General features: G+C 40.3%; 1 protein-coding gene and 1 long non-coding RNA gene across 18 annotated transcripts in view; one reads left to right on the top strand and one right to left on the bottom strand.

Moving 5' to 3' along the window:
* LOC308585181 overlaps positions 1 to 17,158 on the top strand; it is a 29,039-nt gene that overhangs the window by 10,873 nt on the left and 1,008 nt on the right. The window lies entirely within an intron of this gene.
* MECOM (MDS1 and EVI1 complex locus) overlaps positions 12,263 to 17,158 on the bottom strand; it is a 468,901-nt gene continuing 464,005 nt past the window's right edge. For all 17 annotated transcript variants that reach the window (XM_081189989.1, XM_081189979.1, XM_081189992.1 and 14 more), the window contains 3 exons: positions 16,358 to 16,585; positions 15,766 to 15,952; positions 12,263 to 14,011 (listed from right to left, as the gene is read on the bottom strand). In XM_081189989.1, the coding sequence (XP_081046115.1) occupies positions 13,877 to 14,011; positions 15,766 to 15,952; positions 16,358 to 16,585 (550 nt within the window). In that variant the 3' untranslated portion in view covers positions 12,263 to 13,876. The remainder of the gene's footprint in view (positions 14,012 to 15,765; positions 15,953 to 16,357; positions 16,586 to 17,158) is intronic.

The following is a 17,158-nucleotide window of genomic DNA, read 5'->3' as shown; positions in this document are numbered from 1 at the left end:
TTCAAAGTTACAAAGCGGAATAGACATAAATTCCTTTGAATCCACTTGCATTGGTCTCGGTGGATTTTATTCCAGTTTGGCTCTAAAATTTTATTCAAATTACTGTTTGAGCAGGACCAGCAATTGTGCCTGTATCTTTTTATTATACAAGCCAAAGGGCAGGAAAAAACTATATTTTTTAATGTGCAAAGTATATGTAAATGTATTCAGCTGGCAGAGCTCAAATGTTACGATCTACACCAGATGCCAAAAATAAGGTGCTTTGAAGGTCTTTGAAAGAGTCAAGTGATTGGGGAGGAGGTGGGCTTAATTCCTAAGTGAAATATTTTATACTTTGGAGTTCCTGCATAATGGGGTCTCTATTTCTTTAAACAAGCTTCAGTTCATTACAGAGCTCTAACGAGGGCAACGTCCCAATGCCCTAGAGAGAGAACAAAGTTGATCGCCTGACAGTTGAGTCAAAATTCCCCCAAAAAATTATTAGTCCATTCCACGTGTTTGATCATCTTTAAGTGTTTTCAGAAGTTGGAATTTTCCTCTTCTGATGTTCTTCTGAACTCAGTACATTGTGTTTATATCGACTGTAAACAGATCTTTGGCAAATCTATAAAATTAATGCTTCGGCACAGCCAAACAAAAATAATCACTGCAACTGGGATTGTAGGCGAAACAGAGATAGGATTGCAAGCTCCAGGCATAAGCCATATTTGGGAGATGGCAGCTGACAGTCAGGCTTGCTAAAGACACTTTCTGGATCTGCTTTAAAAAGTGCATATTAACGGCTGTAAAAATAAACACCAAGATTAAGAGCCTGTAGCAAAAAGGAGTATTTCATTTCATTTTGCCACTCATGACACATTTATTTTACTCACCATAGTTGATTCTGTAACACAATTCAACGTTTCGTTTTGGAGCTAATGATTTTTTCAGCATCTTTTGCTTACACTATTATATAATACAGTTTTAAGGCTGTGTTTGCTTTTAAAACAATGGTGACCTAGAAAAAAGTATTTCAATGTGTTGTTTAATCTTCAGGGCTGCTTTTGTGTATTCTGAAAGCGGGGTTAAGATATTGGATATTTAGGCACAATTAAAGTGTGCCCTGCTTGCAGTAGCCTTACTTTCTTCAGATGTTGTTTAAAGTCCTAACCTAAGTATTTGCAGAAATGAAGTCTAAAAATAGGGATCCCATATATACAGGAGATGATGGCTATGGTTACTGACAATGTTTTCTATTAGATTTTTTTTATTTAAAAAATCCCACAAAATGCATATTTGCCTACTTGGATTCTACAAGGCAGATTAACAATAAATAATACGTGTTTAACAGTCACTTAACTGCAGGGTTTCCCAAATAAATCACAGTAGGGAAAATTGAGCTGCTTTGCCACTCTGCCAGTGCCACTAACTGGCTTCAGCGTTTGTTGCAAGAGTCATGGAGAGAAGGCATCAGGATAAAACAAGGCAGCAATCCTCAGGATATCCTAGAGAGGTAGAGCAATGCATAATAGATTTGAGGGGGCAACCTCTATTGCTGAATTTGGTGGTGTCATCTGATTATTGAAGTCTTGTTGACACATGCAGTAGAATAAAGTGGGAGTTATGTGTTGGTAGAATGGTTGAGTCTACAGTCAGATAATTCCATTTTTTAAAAAAGTTCCTTTAAATGAACTGGGGCAGAAACTTTTTTCATTGATATCCTTTTCCAAAACCACAACAACATCATTCTACAGTTTTGTTTTTTAAAGAAGAAAACATAAACATTCTGTCCCCCACCCATTTACAGTTTAAAGTCATACAGTTAATTCCATCCAGTACTTCAGGTTTCTACCACCTAACTCTGCTGGAATATAGCCCACCTCTCAGTAATGATGTAAGGAAGATTCTAGGTTTGTGGAAATCTGGATCAGTGGTCCGCCTCTGAGCTCACACATCTCTCTCAAGAGCAAGTTCTTGAGAGAGTTTGCAGCAGAGGGAGGAAGGTTAAGAGATCCAGGGCTGCCATCTGCTCTCCATTTGAAGATGACTGGGGAGTCTGTCTCTGCTTTTCCAGGCTGGCTTAAACACCCCCAACTTCCTTAACAGTTTCTCATAAGGCTTGGTTTCCAGACCCTTGATCATCTTGGTCACCCTCCTCTGCACCCATTCAAACTTGTCAATATCCTTCTTAAATTGTGGTGCCCAGAACTGGACACAGAACTTGTAACTAACAACTGGTACTTAAGTTTCTTTCTTTCCTCCTTGGTTCCAATCCATTTTCCTTTTGTGTCATATCTTGCTTCAACTGAAAGCATAATGAGCAGGGGCTGTCTTACTTTTATTGATCTGGGCTGGGAGAGGAGCAGAGTAAAAATACTCTACTACTATTTTTGCCACTATTGTTACCATTACTATGATTGTTATTGAATTGATGATGATGATGATGATGATGATGATAGAAAGTCTTCAGCTGCTTACCAATTTAGTGAGCAAGGAATAAATGCTGTACAATGGAGATTTGGATTACCATTAATTATAAGATGAGGAAAAGATGGCTAAGTCAAATGATCCAATTGCTACAAGACAGTACGGGTTTGGGAAGATACTATAATTATCTCTATTGCTGTGCAAAAGCATCCCTCAGATTCCTTGTTTTTAACTGTGCATTTTAACTCCTTCTTAAATTCATGTGCTCTAGTTCCTATGTGAACTACAGGATTTTAAAGAAAATCAAATTGCATAAAGATATATTTGTCTCAACATTTGCCTGAAACTCCGAATAGTGCAGTGTCATGTTTTTTGGTGGAGAAGCAAAAAGCTAAAGAGCCGTGAACATTTCTCAGGGCAGGCAAACAGATACTTGATTCCCATAATGATTTTAAATGATACTTTTGTGTCAACTTTTTCCCAACCCAATACCTCATTTCCCTTTATATGTACCAGCAGTTGAGATGCATAGATTTTAAGGGTATAACGATTGTTGACTAACAATATGCAGTTTATTTAAAAAATCAAAACAGAGAAACAATTTGTTTGTGCTGAGATATATTTAGAGAGCATTCTTATTGTTCAGGGTCTTATGGAACATTTTGGAACAATAATCAGAAGCGTGCCATTGGGGTATTGTTAGCTGAGCACTTTTCTATTGAATTTTCAAGATGTTGTAAAATGAGATTATGTGAGTAGCACCTCTGGACACTTTTTCCCATCATTGTGTTGGTATCAATCGCTGACTTCCACTGTTTCTCCTGGTATTAAATAGAAATGTTGTTTCCCACTGCTCTGATTGGATTATTTATAATGCATGACATAACTGATAACCCTTAGGAGACTAGGCATTGTAGGCCTCTCTGAGAAATCTGGACAACAGGGCTCTTTGGCCCGAGAGGCACAGTTTGAGAGGATTTATTGAAATAAATCTTTCTGCTCAAAAGTCATGATGAAGCAGGCTGAAATGTCCTTATTTATGAAGCTCTGTTTGTGTGGTAGGCAGGAAAATTAGGGGCAGCACTTTTTCATATCCTTTTTTTTCTTTTTTGGTGGGGAAATTGATAGATGATTCTTTCTCAGCCAACAAGACTTGTTTGGCTTTCTTCCTAATCTCCTCCCTTTTGGCAAAGCTGGATTAAAGTTGGATCTCACGTTCTGTGAAGACCTTAGATATTTTCCTCTGATAGACGGTAGGTGAAAAATGTTATTGCCTGAAAGTAATAGTGATGTGAGGAGGCCAGATTCAGATCTGACATGTGCAGAACACAAACAATAGATACATTTCAGCTTAATTCAGTGTTATCTGAAATGCCAGAGTCTAGGGTATGTGAAGGCCAATGGCGGGTGTTTCTTTGTGCTGACTCTAGGAGGCGTGAGACAGGATGAACTTTCCTGTTCTTGACCTAACTGGTACAGCATACTGTATATTTAAAAAAAGAAGCCCTGTTGGCATTTTGCCATTTGATACACATTCACTTACCCCTCTGCCATCCCCTGGCTTGGCCTGATCTTGCGTAGAGTCCAATATATTTCTGTCTCTTTCTTTTTAATCCTAGGGCATTAATGTGTCTGGCAGGATGAATGTAACCTCTTTACAAAAAATTATGCATGCACCATATTTGGAAAGGCAGAGTGCATGCAAGATTTTCAAAAAACCTAAACCTAATAGGCTTTGGGAAGTATTTAAAACCCATTCTATCTATGCCTGCTTCTTTGGGTTGGGTTTAAGCCAGTGATCAAGAAGCTAAATTGAGGGGTTCCTGGTTTGAATCTCACCCTAGCCACATATTCTAGCCTTGGGCTCTTCTCTCAGCCTCTACTGTATCTGCAGAATCCATCCCTTTTCTCATTGTAGGGTGTCCTATAATGATAGAGGCAAATGGAAAGGTCATATTGGATAGGAAAGAGCCTCTGCAATGCCAATAGAACTCTCTTACCCTAGCTCCAAGATTTGAAGGAGTTATATATGTTGCATGTGTTCAAGTTAGAGTTTGTGCGTGCCCACAGGTCTGTGTGTGTCTGTCAGAGACTGTGTATAAATGCATGCATGGGTAAGGGTTGTGAATATGTTTGAGGGAGGTGGAAGATGTAACCCAGCATTTGCCTAATTCTTCCTTTCACTGGCTATTCTGCTGATAGAGTTAACTTTAGGTCACTTTTAACATTGGGATGGTGCTTATTAAGGAAAACCTGTTCTTTTATCTCCCATCAATTATTGGGCTACACAAGTCTTTAAAGAGAGAGAGTTCTCTCTTCACTGGGCAAAACAGAATGGGGCGGCCCATTATACTATTGTTGTCTCATATTCAGTTGGATGTCTGCAATGACTCCTACATCACAAGTACATAAAAACTGTTTTCAGAGATCAGACCAAGGTCCATCTCTGGTCTAGCATTCTCTTTCCAGCAGCCAACAAATTGCCTCTTAGCGTGAAGGTTGCTTGAGGAATTTGTTCTTTGAAAAAGACAATATAGGATTGGAACCTAGTTATGCTCCAGATTTCACACTTCTCCAAATGTTGCCTTGCAACATTTTTGGCTGCAAATTCTTGGCTCCAAAAATGGAGCAAAATACATTTTAAAATGCTTATTTTAAAATTAATACATTTGGAAATGTGTCTTTTCAGGGGAAAATATGTTCAAAAATGTATTTAAATTACATTTTGTGTGGATGATGATGATTATAATGCAGAAATGGAATAAAATAGACCTATGAATGAACAATTGTGAAAGTGACATAGATTGGGAATAGACTGAATTTTCCTATTGTTTTCCAAACACTAACTAACCAATGGTCATCACCACATCCTGAACCTACCAACAACTTTATTAGAGGATCCTGCAAGAACAAGAAACATTTCTCTTTCTACCCCAATCATAATTGTATAAAGCTCTATTGTTGTCATTTCCACCACCACCACCCTGCCCACCTAGTAATCTTCTTTAAACTTCAAAGTGCTCCTTAAGATTCGGCTGCTTGGGAATGGTACTGCCTACAAAGGATAACGACCAGTACTTGCTACAGTCTAACACAGGGATCAGCAAACTTTTTCAGCAGGGGGCCGGTCCACTGTCCCTCAGACCTTGGGGGGAGCTGGACTATATTTTTTTGGGGGGATGAACGAATTCCTATGCCCCACAAATAACCCAGAGATGCATTTTAAATAAAAGCACTACTCATGTAAAAACACCAGGCAGGTCCCGCAAATAACCCAGAGATGCCTTTTAAATAAAAGGACACATTCTGCTCATGTAAAAATACGTTGATTCCCAGTCTGTTTGTGGGCCGGATTTAGAAGGCAATTGGGCTGGATCCGGCCCCTGGGCCTTAGTTTGCCTACCCATGGTCTAACAGGTTTGCTTCCTGCCCCCTCCAGTTATTTGGAGGAGTATCTTCTGATCAGACCTCCTGTAATGAGTCTCTGTAATGGAAGAAACCAGTCCCCTGTCATTCTCCCCTCCCAACTCTGGCAAAGCAAAACATGCGCCAAGAGATTTCAGAAGCTGGAAGGTTGCCCATGTCCTTCCCTAGAACAAAGACAGGCACTTCATCTCTCACATGCAAAGCTTTACAAGGGGCACAGTTTTGCAAATGGCTGCATTATGCTGCTACATACCGCCCAACAATTAGCGTACCTCTCTGTGAGTTCAAATTGGGCCTGACATGTGCCTGTTTGAAGAGGTTCCCCAGGAATTAAAGAGCTACTTCCATCAGTTGACTTGGCTGGCCATAAGAAACTTGACACGCTGTTGAGAATTTTCTGCACTTAACCATGAAATATATCTGCCACAGGTATCAAGTGGGCTTTTGTGTGGGGTTTTTTGGTGCTGTAATCAGATTACAAATTGAACATTTCCATATGTGCATGCTGGCAGGTCTATCGCCAGCTATCTAATCTTTAGCTGCCCTCAAGTGCTAGTTTTGGGGAGGGGGGAATGACATGGAGTAACAGAGATATTAATACAGTTTCTGCTTGTGTGAACATATGTTAATGAACTGAGAGTTGGGACTCAAAAGAAACAGCTGTTAAGAATTTTTCAGCATTCTTAGAAAATCAGTGTCATAATTACTGATAATTTAGCAGAATGACCATTCCAAGCCGTTCCCTCTGTTTCAGGAGCATGGGGATGGCGATGCATTTCACTGCTGATCATTCATTTCACTGAATTCATTTGCATTAAAAGCAGCCTGGAAAGTCTTAAGAAATTTTTGCCATGTCAGTCACACAGAATTTGATGTGAAATAAACAAAAGGCTGTTTCTACTCAAGAAGCAGAATGTTTTATCATGCAAAACATCCACTACAATTTAAAAACCTTGATACCTTAACCTGGCAATCTGCTTTCTCCAGTGTGGTCCACTGCAATCACCTTCAGTCTTTTCAGACCCTGGAACCACGGTTTTATCACATACATATTTTATGGTTTTCTTTTAAAATTGTATATGCTGTTCTTCAATATAAATATTTCCAGGACAGGGGAAAGGAAACAACAATAGCCAAAACAAATACATAAGTGTCAGGGGTTCAGAAGCAGAGACGCAGAGAAGGGAGGAGACAGAGAGCGAGGGGGAGGAATACGAAGGAAAGATGAGTGGGGATGACGAACCGAGATCGCCGAGCTTATCCAGTGAGTCCGAGGATTCCCAGAAGGGAGCGCCAGCAGTCAGAGCAAGGGGGGAAAGCAGGGGGACACCCCAGGAAGAAGGGTCCAGAGAGGAATCAGAGAGCAGCAGTTGGAGATCGGGACCCACGTACCCAGACGGGAACAGCGGGGAGAAAGGGGACCAGACATTGGGTTCCGGAGGCTTTCAGAAGGAGGGAGGCCATGAGTCAGGAGTAGTCACGCCCACCTCGGGGAGCGACGAAACGATCAAGAGGAAGGTTGAGAGTTGGGCGCGCGCGCCAAGTTCAAATGTAGCGGAAGCTGGCGCAGTAAGCAGCCCAGAGAGTGAACCAGGTCCCAAAGCCCGCCGCAAGGAGGCGGAAGGGTCAGGGGGGTCCGCGTCAGAAGAGAGTAGGAAAAAGGAGACCCCGGGGGGCAGAAGGACCCAGAGACGGAGGGAAAGGCGCAGGAGGTGGAGCAAGGCTAGGGTATTAAGCTGGTGTGCTAGAGGCGGAGACTCAGACGGGTCTTCGCCGGTCTGACCTAGAAGAAGTAGGGCTGCATATTGCAGTTTGGAAATGGAAGCTGTAATCCAATAAAGACTCTTTTAACCTGAACGCTGGCTAACGTGGTCCTATGTGAGCTGGGACTGCGTGGCAGCCCTGACAATAAGCATAAAGTTATACAGCAATATGACACCGGGGAGGATGCAACGTAAAACAGACTCAGCAATATTAAAAGGCCCAGGAAAATACAACACTCTTTACCTGGCATCAGAAAGACAACACAGGTGCCAGAATCCTCCCTGGAGACAACATTCCACAAATCTCAAATGGCAGAGGCACCTAGCAGATGACCTCAGTGCTCAGGCAGGTCCATGTTCCAGTACCCAGATTCTAAACCATTTACATCTTACAAAATGAGTGTCAACACTTTGAACTGTGCCGAGATTTCAGGGCTGATTATATATTTTCCTATCTCCTAGTCAGAATTAGTAGCCTAATCTGCAGTTTTCCACAGTTTTCCAAGGCAGACTTATTACAATCTAATTTATAGATTATCAGAACATGGATAGCTGTGGCCAGGTTAGCCCTGTCCAGGAGGGATCACAGCTGATCTACCAGTCCTCAGTTATTGAAAAAGTTATGTATCACAAATGCCACATGGGTTTCTAGTGACAAAGCTGGCTTAGCTTAGTCCCATATCGAGAATCTAATCCTTCAGGTCAAGTGCAGTCCTTTACAAAACAGGTTGAACATCACCTCCCTGGGGAGACCTACCAATGTTCCTTCATTTTAGCTGGATTGATCTTCAGTTTATTGACCTTCATCTAATCTGTTACTGCTCCCAAACACCAATTCAGCACTCCCACTACCTCATCTGAATTCCATATAAAAGAGAAATCTAGTTGGGTGTTATAAGCATGCTGGTGTTACCTTACTCCAGATACAGTAGGCGAGGGACACCGTCTATGGATTCAGAGGTTTCTAAGCATGCATCCGTATTTGGAAGATGAATTGTGTGCATTTTTTTAAAAAGTTACAGTCTTAGCTGTTAGTTGTTTGGAAGTTGGAGAAGATTCAGTTCAATGTCCCCACCGAGCAGCTGCTCAGCTGAATTTTGGCTTTTAAAAACAGACGCTATGTGCAGGGAGCACATTCTCCATTTGATTGGGGTGTCTGAATTGTATAATTATTGTGTACTACAGCTGTTCTTTCAATATTGTACTTTTGGAGAGGGGGTCATAATTTGGAACTCTATCTAATTAATATTAATAGAAAAGAAAGCAAGGGCACACACATATAGTTAAATGTTAGTCCAGTAGTACAAGCCAGTTTCCAAAGTTAAGGTGTGGGGAAGAAGCAGGTTGTTTTGATCTCTGGGAGAAGTATAAATGAGTATCCAACAGTTGCAGGGCTGGCAAAGCTCAGAATGCAGGGCTGGCAAAGCTCAGAATGAGCTGAGGCTTGCAAGAGAGGCTAAAAATAATAATGTTTCTTCAGCTATGTTCAAAGCAAAAGGAAGAACAAGCAGGTAGTGGGTCTGCTGTGTGGAGAAGACAAAGAAATGCTATTGGGTGACAGAGAGAAGGCAGAACTGCTCAACATCTCCTTGGCTCTGTCTTCACTCGAAAGGAAATTGAATGAATGAATGAATGAATGAATGAATGAAGTAATTAATTAATTAATTAATTAATTAATTAATTAATTAATATACTGCCCTATACCCATGGCTGTTCACAGAACAATGCAGTGCCCAACCTGGTGATAACAGAATAAACAATGTAAGGAGGGAGCCAAGGGTCTGGAAACTAAGCCTTATGAGGCATGGTTGAAGGAATCGGGTATGTTTAGCCTGGTAAAAAGGAGACTGAGCCATCTTCAAATATCTAAAGGGCTTTTCACATGGAGGCTGGAGCAAGCTTGTTTTCTCCTGCTCTGGAGGATAGGGCCAGAACCAATGGTTTCTGAGAGTGCCATTTCTTTGTGAAGGAAATACTTTGTTGTCTAGGAACTGTGTGCAACAAAACTCAGATTTACAGGTGCTCAACCCTTTAAACAATGTTTCAAAGCACCCTTTAAAACATCAAATACAGTGGATGCTCGGGTTGCAAACGTGATCTGTGCGGGATGCACGTTTGCAACCCACAGCAGCGCGTCTGCGCACATGTGGGTTGTGATTTGGCGCTTCTGCGCATGAGCAAAGCACTATTTAGCACTTCTGCGTATGTGTGACCTCTGAAACCCGAAAGTAACCCGTTCTGGTACTTCTGGGTTTCGGAGTGTCCGTAATCTGAAAAAACGCAACCTGAAGCGTCTGTAACCCAAGGTATGACTGTACATTAAAGCCCTTGATTACATGTCCTGTCAATTTCAAGAGTCTGGCATGGTCTCAGGTTGATGTATTGAATGATAATATGCAAATCTTTATTTTGGATTTTTATTTTGCTCCACTTACTTGCTGCCACATGAAAGTCCCTTAATAACATTTACTGTACAGTACATTAGAAGTAACTTGAAGGCGCACTATGTCTTTGTAACTGACAGGTAGAAGAGAGTAGAGGTTAAGGATTCCTTTGTTTGCTGAGCATGTACCCCCTCCTTCCTAGTTGCATGACACCATTAAGGGTTCATATTTATTTATTTTTAGTGTGATGGAAAGCTTTATTCCAAATGCAAAAATTGCAACTAAATCAGAGACACTTGCAAGGTTTTTTCTGTGATCAGTTAGCCTGTGATAACAAACCCTAAGGTCACTTTGGTCTTGGATATATGTGATCATTAATCAAAGCGTGAAGAGTATGTGAGAGCACAGAAAAGAATAGGAAATAAGTAGAAGTGTTTGACTCATCACTGTTTCATTCACTGCTGCAATTGTGCAAACAAATTGACATTATATAGGAAAGGCAAACATAGGACAAGTGCAAAATAAATTATTAACCCCAAAAAGTTACTTGTCAATTACTGTCTGGCTAAAATACTCTGGGATTCCCTGCCCATGAGAATATATTGTATGAGGCAGGATAACAACATTGGATCACTAAATTCCAAAGCAACCTCTGATACGATTGGTGTAAGGAACAAGTCCAGTTCATGCACTTGTACTTTGACACTCAGTAATGATAATGATAATAATGATAACCCACAAACAATTGTAGAGCCAGGAACACCATGTGCCCTTTTCCCACTGCAGTCACTCACACCTGGCTACTACTCAAGGTTGGGGTATCTTCCAGAGAAGAGTCTGCCACAAAGTGAGGCAATACAGCCAGAATTGGAAATAAGATACACAATGAATACATCAGACTGCTTTCCACTTATGCAAGGGCTCTGTGGATGCTGACGTAGAGATCTTGTGAATTTTTTTGGCAGTAGGTCCAGCAAATTCTTTGCAATACATAATTCACTTATTGAATTCATTACTACAAAATGTGGTGTTGGCCACTCACTAAGTTAGTTTTGTAAAATGATAAACTCACAGAGGATAGGTCAGTCAATGGCTGTTCACTATTTAAATATTCATACGCAAAGGCTTATACTTCTGATGACAACATAATTGGGCATCCAAAAGGAGATGGTTATCGCCCTCAAATCTTGTTGGAAGCAAAATGCTGAGTAGATGGTTCCTTGGTGTGCTTGAGGAAGAAAATACAATTGTTTACTCTGTGTGTTGCAGGGGGGGTTTGCTATTAACTTTCACAAAGGAAAACATTAACAATACCCTCGTATGTTCTGGTTGTAGTGGTGGCTGGTCCATTGGGGCTGGTAGTAAGTAAGGCAGGAGGCCAAGACTAGGTGAAGCCAGAACCAGTGACAGGCAGAGCCAAATAGTTTTGCCATTATCAGTCTCAGTATTGAGTTCTACGAAGGCAATACTGAGACTAAGAAGCAGAATGCCTTCATCCCCTGTATGGGTTGTAAAAAATGTAAGCAGGTGGGACCTAGCTGAAGGCAGACTAAAGTTGGTGCAGCAGTGTCCCATTTACCCTAAGGGATCTGCCTTCACTGTTTGTTTGGTAACCTGCTTTCACTTATACAGTCCTAGATTAGTCTAGTCTAGATGGGGACTTTTTGCCAGGTAACCAAAACCTGAAATAAAAAAATCTAGATATATAAACAATTTACAGAATAAACCAGTTTCCCCCGGCAGTCGTCCCAGGTACCATAAGATTTTGTAGATCTCTCTCTCTGTGGGTAAAAGAGGTGTGGGTCTGGCCTTACAATCCGCTCTCCTAAGCAGCATAGGAGGCATTCCAGGGTTAGACCATTCCCCAACAGGCCTTAGAATGGTGGTCCTCTCTCTCTCTCTCTCTCTCTCTCAACTAACACACTGACAAGGGGAAGCGTTGCCACCTCCCAAGCTTCTGCCAATCTGGCATGCCAGTGTGGGCCTGGGAAGGCTGTACATGTTTGACTGCCTTTGATTCTATCTTCCCCAACCTACTGTGATTGCTGTAACCATCTTATGTCTAGCATTTGTGATTGTTGAGAAAACAAAGTAATCATATTGATAGCTCTCTCTAGACTTGAGTGTTTTGAGGGCCAACAGGGATGTGGGTTTGCTTTTGTCCTTTTGCAAAAGCAGAGTTTGTGTGCAGTTAGCATTATTGCTAGTAGGGGAAATTTCATACAAATGCTGTTGAAATCCATTCTATAGCCAACAAAACAAAAGGCCAGTGGAAATGATGTCTTCATTTTGTAATCCTTTATTTTTTTTTAAATTTGATCCTCCCATAGTAATGTACTGAAATGCATAACAGTTACATTGTACAAAGCATTTAAAGAAAGTACCTCAACTTGCTGGTTATTTCAAAATGAGATAATAAACAAAAAGGAAAATAAAATCTGGTCCCTCACCAAAAGGGCGAAATTCTTGGCCCCCTCCCGCCCCTGCCCCCAAAATAACTGAATACAATTCATTATTTATTTATTGGGGGTTTTCTTTTTTAAACATAAGTTTGGAACACTTCATTTTACAAATAGGATTAACATGAACGTAACATCACACAAGCTCGCAGACAACCGGCATAAAATATTGGGTACAGCTTTCTTTTTCTTTTTTTAATCAGAAGAATCATGCTTTCATGAAGAAAAAATTAGAATGCTTTATACATTTGAATCATTTTTGCTGTATTACAAAAAAATCTCTAAATCACCTCTATTCATTATTTAGTTTTAGTAAAAGGAAAAAAACGATAGTAAAAGAGGAATGTAAGAAATCTTTTTTAAACACTGTTTGCACGAACATATATGCAGATCAGTTCGCCTCCTTTTTTTAAGTCCATGGGTGCCCAGAAAAATGATGTGGGGTGGGGTTGGAGAGAACTCGAACAGTGCTATTAATTTCATATGAACAGTGCTACATTTAGCAAGAGTGCTTTTTTCTTAATCCACAAACAATTGTTTGCCAACAAATAAATTACATGTACACGCAACACCAATAAAGAAAGAAATCAAGAGCAACAAATGAACACCAACAAAATAAAACAAACAAAACAGTGACATGATTGTCTAAAATTAAAATGTCATTACATTGATCAGGGAAACATTGAACTATAGTGGTATGTTTGATGACTGTGGTCTTTTGCATGTAGTATGCTGAAAGACTCACCTCCTTTAATTGCTGAACTCTCCCAAGTTTTTCTTCTTCTTTTTTTACAATATACACAGACGTCTTACATTATTGTCTCTCATGTGGTTCTTTATTTTTACAATGCAGTTCAGAAGGCAAAAGTTAAGGAGGGGGCAAAATATTCCTTGTGATTAGGTTCTAGATTAATGGTAGATGTACATTCGAGGGAACTGCTTTGTCTTCCTTAAATGGTTTCAAACGCATAAAGCATAGATGAAGAGGATTTGTATAGAAAAGCAACTGTTCCTAATCCTGCCTACAATTACCATTCTACATGGGGGGGGGGGACTCAAAAAGGAAAAAACAATTCTGATTTAGTTTAAAGGAGTGCTAACGTGTGTGTAACAATACACGTCTTAACCCATAAGTCCCTCCCCAAGCAGGTGGAGTGGAAGACACATATTCCCCAACAAGGTCTATTTGATCCATGTATTTTGAAAGTCGCATTGATCCTCAAAATGTCAGCAGCTGCCTTCGCTGTGCAAAACAAAAGATTGAGAATAAATAGTTTTCTTTCTTTCTTTCAAATCATTCAGTTTAAGGTCACCTGACTTTAAATGTGACCCATCAGATTTCTAAGGCATTCTGCTCTGCAGTCTTTTAAATAGTCTTCTAGCAAAGAGCCATGTTGCTAGTTTGGACTTGGTCCCAATCCTGTTACATTTGACGGTGTCATACATGACTAATGGACTGGATGGCACTGGATTCTGCAGCAACTCTTGCCATACTGTGCCACACATTGGATGAATTGTGGGGTGCAGAGTGGAGAGAGTCCTTGTCGGAGAGTGAAAGCATCATAGCAATGGCCTACAGTTGAAGAAGGAGGAAGAAGTCAAAATAAGATATTCAGTAATATCATTTAGAGTCATAGTTCTATCGTGGAAGAACCTATTCTTTCAGTGGGAATCAGCAGTATGGCTCCCACCTGGGAACCATTTTGGAATTCACCCTGTACCACAAAGTCCTCTCACTAGATTTCTGAAGGTTCATGACAGAAAAAATGGAAACTGTGCTAGGCCTGTGTTGTTAAACCCTTTGGATCTGTGTACTTTACTTTATGGGCCCCCAATGTGGCAGAGGGAAAAGCCAAAGAACTTCATATACCGTATTTACTCGAATCTAATGCTCACTTTTTTGGCCAAATTACGTTGTGAAAATTAAGGTGCACATTAGATTCGATGAAACATTAGACTCGAGTAAATACGGTAGTATGGAAACAAAGAAAAGGCAGCCGGGGGCATAGTCAGAAAGGCAGCCGCAACAATGTTTGGATAGACAAGGGTATTTTGCCTTCTCTATTCCTCCCCTGCAGCAAAAACTGGTGTGTTTCCAGCTAGGCCCTCAGTTGAGCAAAACTGCAGTTATTTTGCCACTAGTGGCCAAACTGGCAACACTTCATGCCCCACAGTTGGAGAAATGCTGCACTAATGGGGTTAATTACCTTGGTACAGAACAATTCAAAACCTAATTACATGACTATGGTCTTTACTTCATGGAAGTAAGTTAAGAGGATCCCCATGGATTTCACTGTGTTGTGGCATGTTCCGAATCTTCTCAAACAAGTTTAAATGAACTAATATGTTAACCTTCTCTGCAAAGTAGAAAACTGACGAGAATTGGCAGCATTCATGGGCCTACTGGGGACATTAAAATTTCTACTAGCATGTGTAAGCACACTTGACTCCTTTCCAGAAAAGTATAGTTTCAGGTTACAACTAGACAGCCTAGCCATCTCAGTTGTACCAACCAGTAAAAACGAATAATAGGACCAGTGCAGACAAAACATTGGAACTCTCTTGTCTATGAATACGGGAATGGAACAGACCACAGGATTGCACTCTCTCTTTCTCTTAGTACTCAATTCTCCAGTGCATATTTCCTCCATCTATCTTAACAAATGTCAGGAATTACATTGGCACCAACATTAACTATGGTTTGCACTAATCTTTATTTTTCTTTAAAAGTCCTTAATTTACAGGTGTTAAAACACAAGGTCAAATCTTCTTAGCCAGGTTTGGAAACCTGGGTTTGGAAACAGTTTCAAAGAACAAACATCACTGTTAATGTTGGTGGCTGAACCGCTGTCATTAGCCTGGATATATTTGTACTAGAGAAGAAAGGGGAAAAGAGAAGATGCATGTGATCCAATGCTGTCTTCCTGATCTCTTAACTGCAGTTGAGCAGCGTCTGTCCACCATTTTCTCAGCACCAGCTCAGTTGGATGTGGTGCTGATGCAGCAGCACTTGCTCATCTACCATGGGCCAGAAAAACAGAGGTGCATTAACCATATCAGCACAAAAGGTCAAACAAATTGAGGTGGCCTTTTGAGGGTATCTCCAGATGGGTTTCTTACTGTTGGTATATGCAGCAACAAGTGTTTTATGTTTTCAGTGTACATTTGTACGGGACTGTCTGCTCCTCTGCTACTCTCAGGATTATTGACTCGGCACTGGCCTTCTTTGACTCCTCCCAATCTATTGTTTCAATCCCCACCATCACTCTTCCCACCCTTCCCAACCAGATTACAATTTATCCTGAAAGCACAATAAAATAGATTTACCTGTGATTTGGACTTGCGACACAATGGCTGCTTTAAGTCTTCTGGCAGATGGGAGGTGCTAAATGCTGCCAGTTCAGCTTCACTGAACTGGCTTTCTTCTGCTTTCCTCACTTTGAGGCTATCAGTGAAGTGCCTTATATGGTCCAACGCAGAAAGTCCAGTTTTATTAAACTCATCTTCCTTATACCTATGAAATGTCCAAAGATTGGCGTACTGATTGGTTTTGAAAAGCAAATTATCAGTGATTTTTTAAAAATAGTAATTGAAATATTTTGTCTGGTCTTTCCTTTAACAGACTTTGGGCAAAACTGAGGGCATAATAGACATGGTTCTTTTTTAAAATTAAATTCTTAACCATATGATTAGGTTCTACTGATTTAAATGAAACTATAAAGTGTGGCTAACTTTCTCTGGATCACACCCCTTAGAAAGCTGCTCAGTTGCACAATAGTTTTTCTATTCCAAACCTTGTCCACAAATAATTATTAACAGGCATATTTAGGTCAACCTGCAAATACAGAACCTGGATTAAGCCCTAGAAATTGGGACTTCTGCTGTATTTTCTACCATCTTGCTTTGATTTTGCTCCTACCTGCCAGGAGAAGTCTTGCAATTCATTTCCAAAGCATTTGCTTCTTCATAGTCACCCTCTTCACATATGCTGCTTACAGCTGGTTCTTTAACTGACCCCCCTGTTATCTCACTTTCTTCATCTTCTTCATCCATCATTACTTCATCTTCTGCTTCTTCATCTTCCAACAAGTCTGAGTTCTGGCTTGTCACCAGAGCCTTTTCATCCTTAAAGTGACTTCCATTAATTCTTCAAAAAAATACATATCAAATGAAAACAAAATTACCTGTTAGCAGTTGCAGAAACAGGACCTTGCTTTCTAAACTTTGTTTTGCATTAACTATCCCATAGGTGGTAATTGCCATAATTAAAATCAATAACCACTCTGTCCACTTTATTAAGTGGCCAATAATCCTTTGAAATTCAATTCACAGTCTGACAGAATGGTGAAGATAGCTTTTCTCCCTATTACATCTGAGTTTTAGATTACTACATTTCATTATTCTTGAAAGTAGAATTCCCAGTATAGTTACTATTGACCAAAAGGAAAAAAAATTCATGTTCTCAACTGTCTCTCACTGCCCTATTAACCACGGGGCAATAAGCATAACAACGATCAGTAGCATACAATCTGCTTCACAGCATAGTTGGAAAGTAATGGGTTACCACTTCACAGGCTTGTTGTGAGGACAAAATAGAATAACAGTCATGGGGCAAGGGTGCAATACATATTTCATAAATAAAAATAAATAAATATATACACAACAGGTTAAACCCATTTACATAAAGGCCTTCTACCTAGATCTTGGGCTTGCAGTGAGT

This window comes from Podarcis bocagei (genome assembly GCF_964188305.1).
Source record: "Podarcis bocagei genome assembly, chromosome: 4".
Lineage (NCBI taxonomy): Eukaryota > Metazoa > Chordata > Lepidosauria > Squamata > Lacertidae > Podarcis > Podarcis bocagei.
This window is presented reverse-complemented; position numbering and strand designations above follow the sequence as displayed.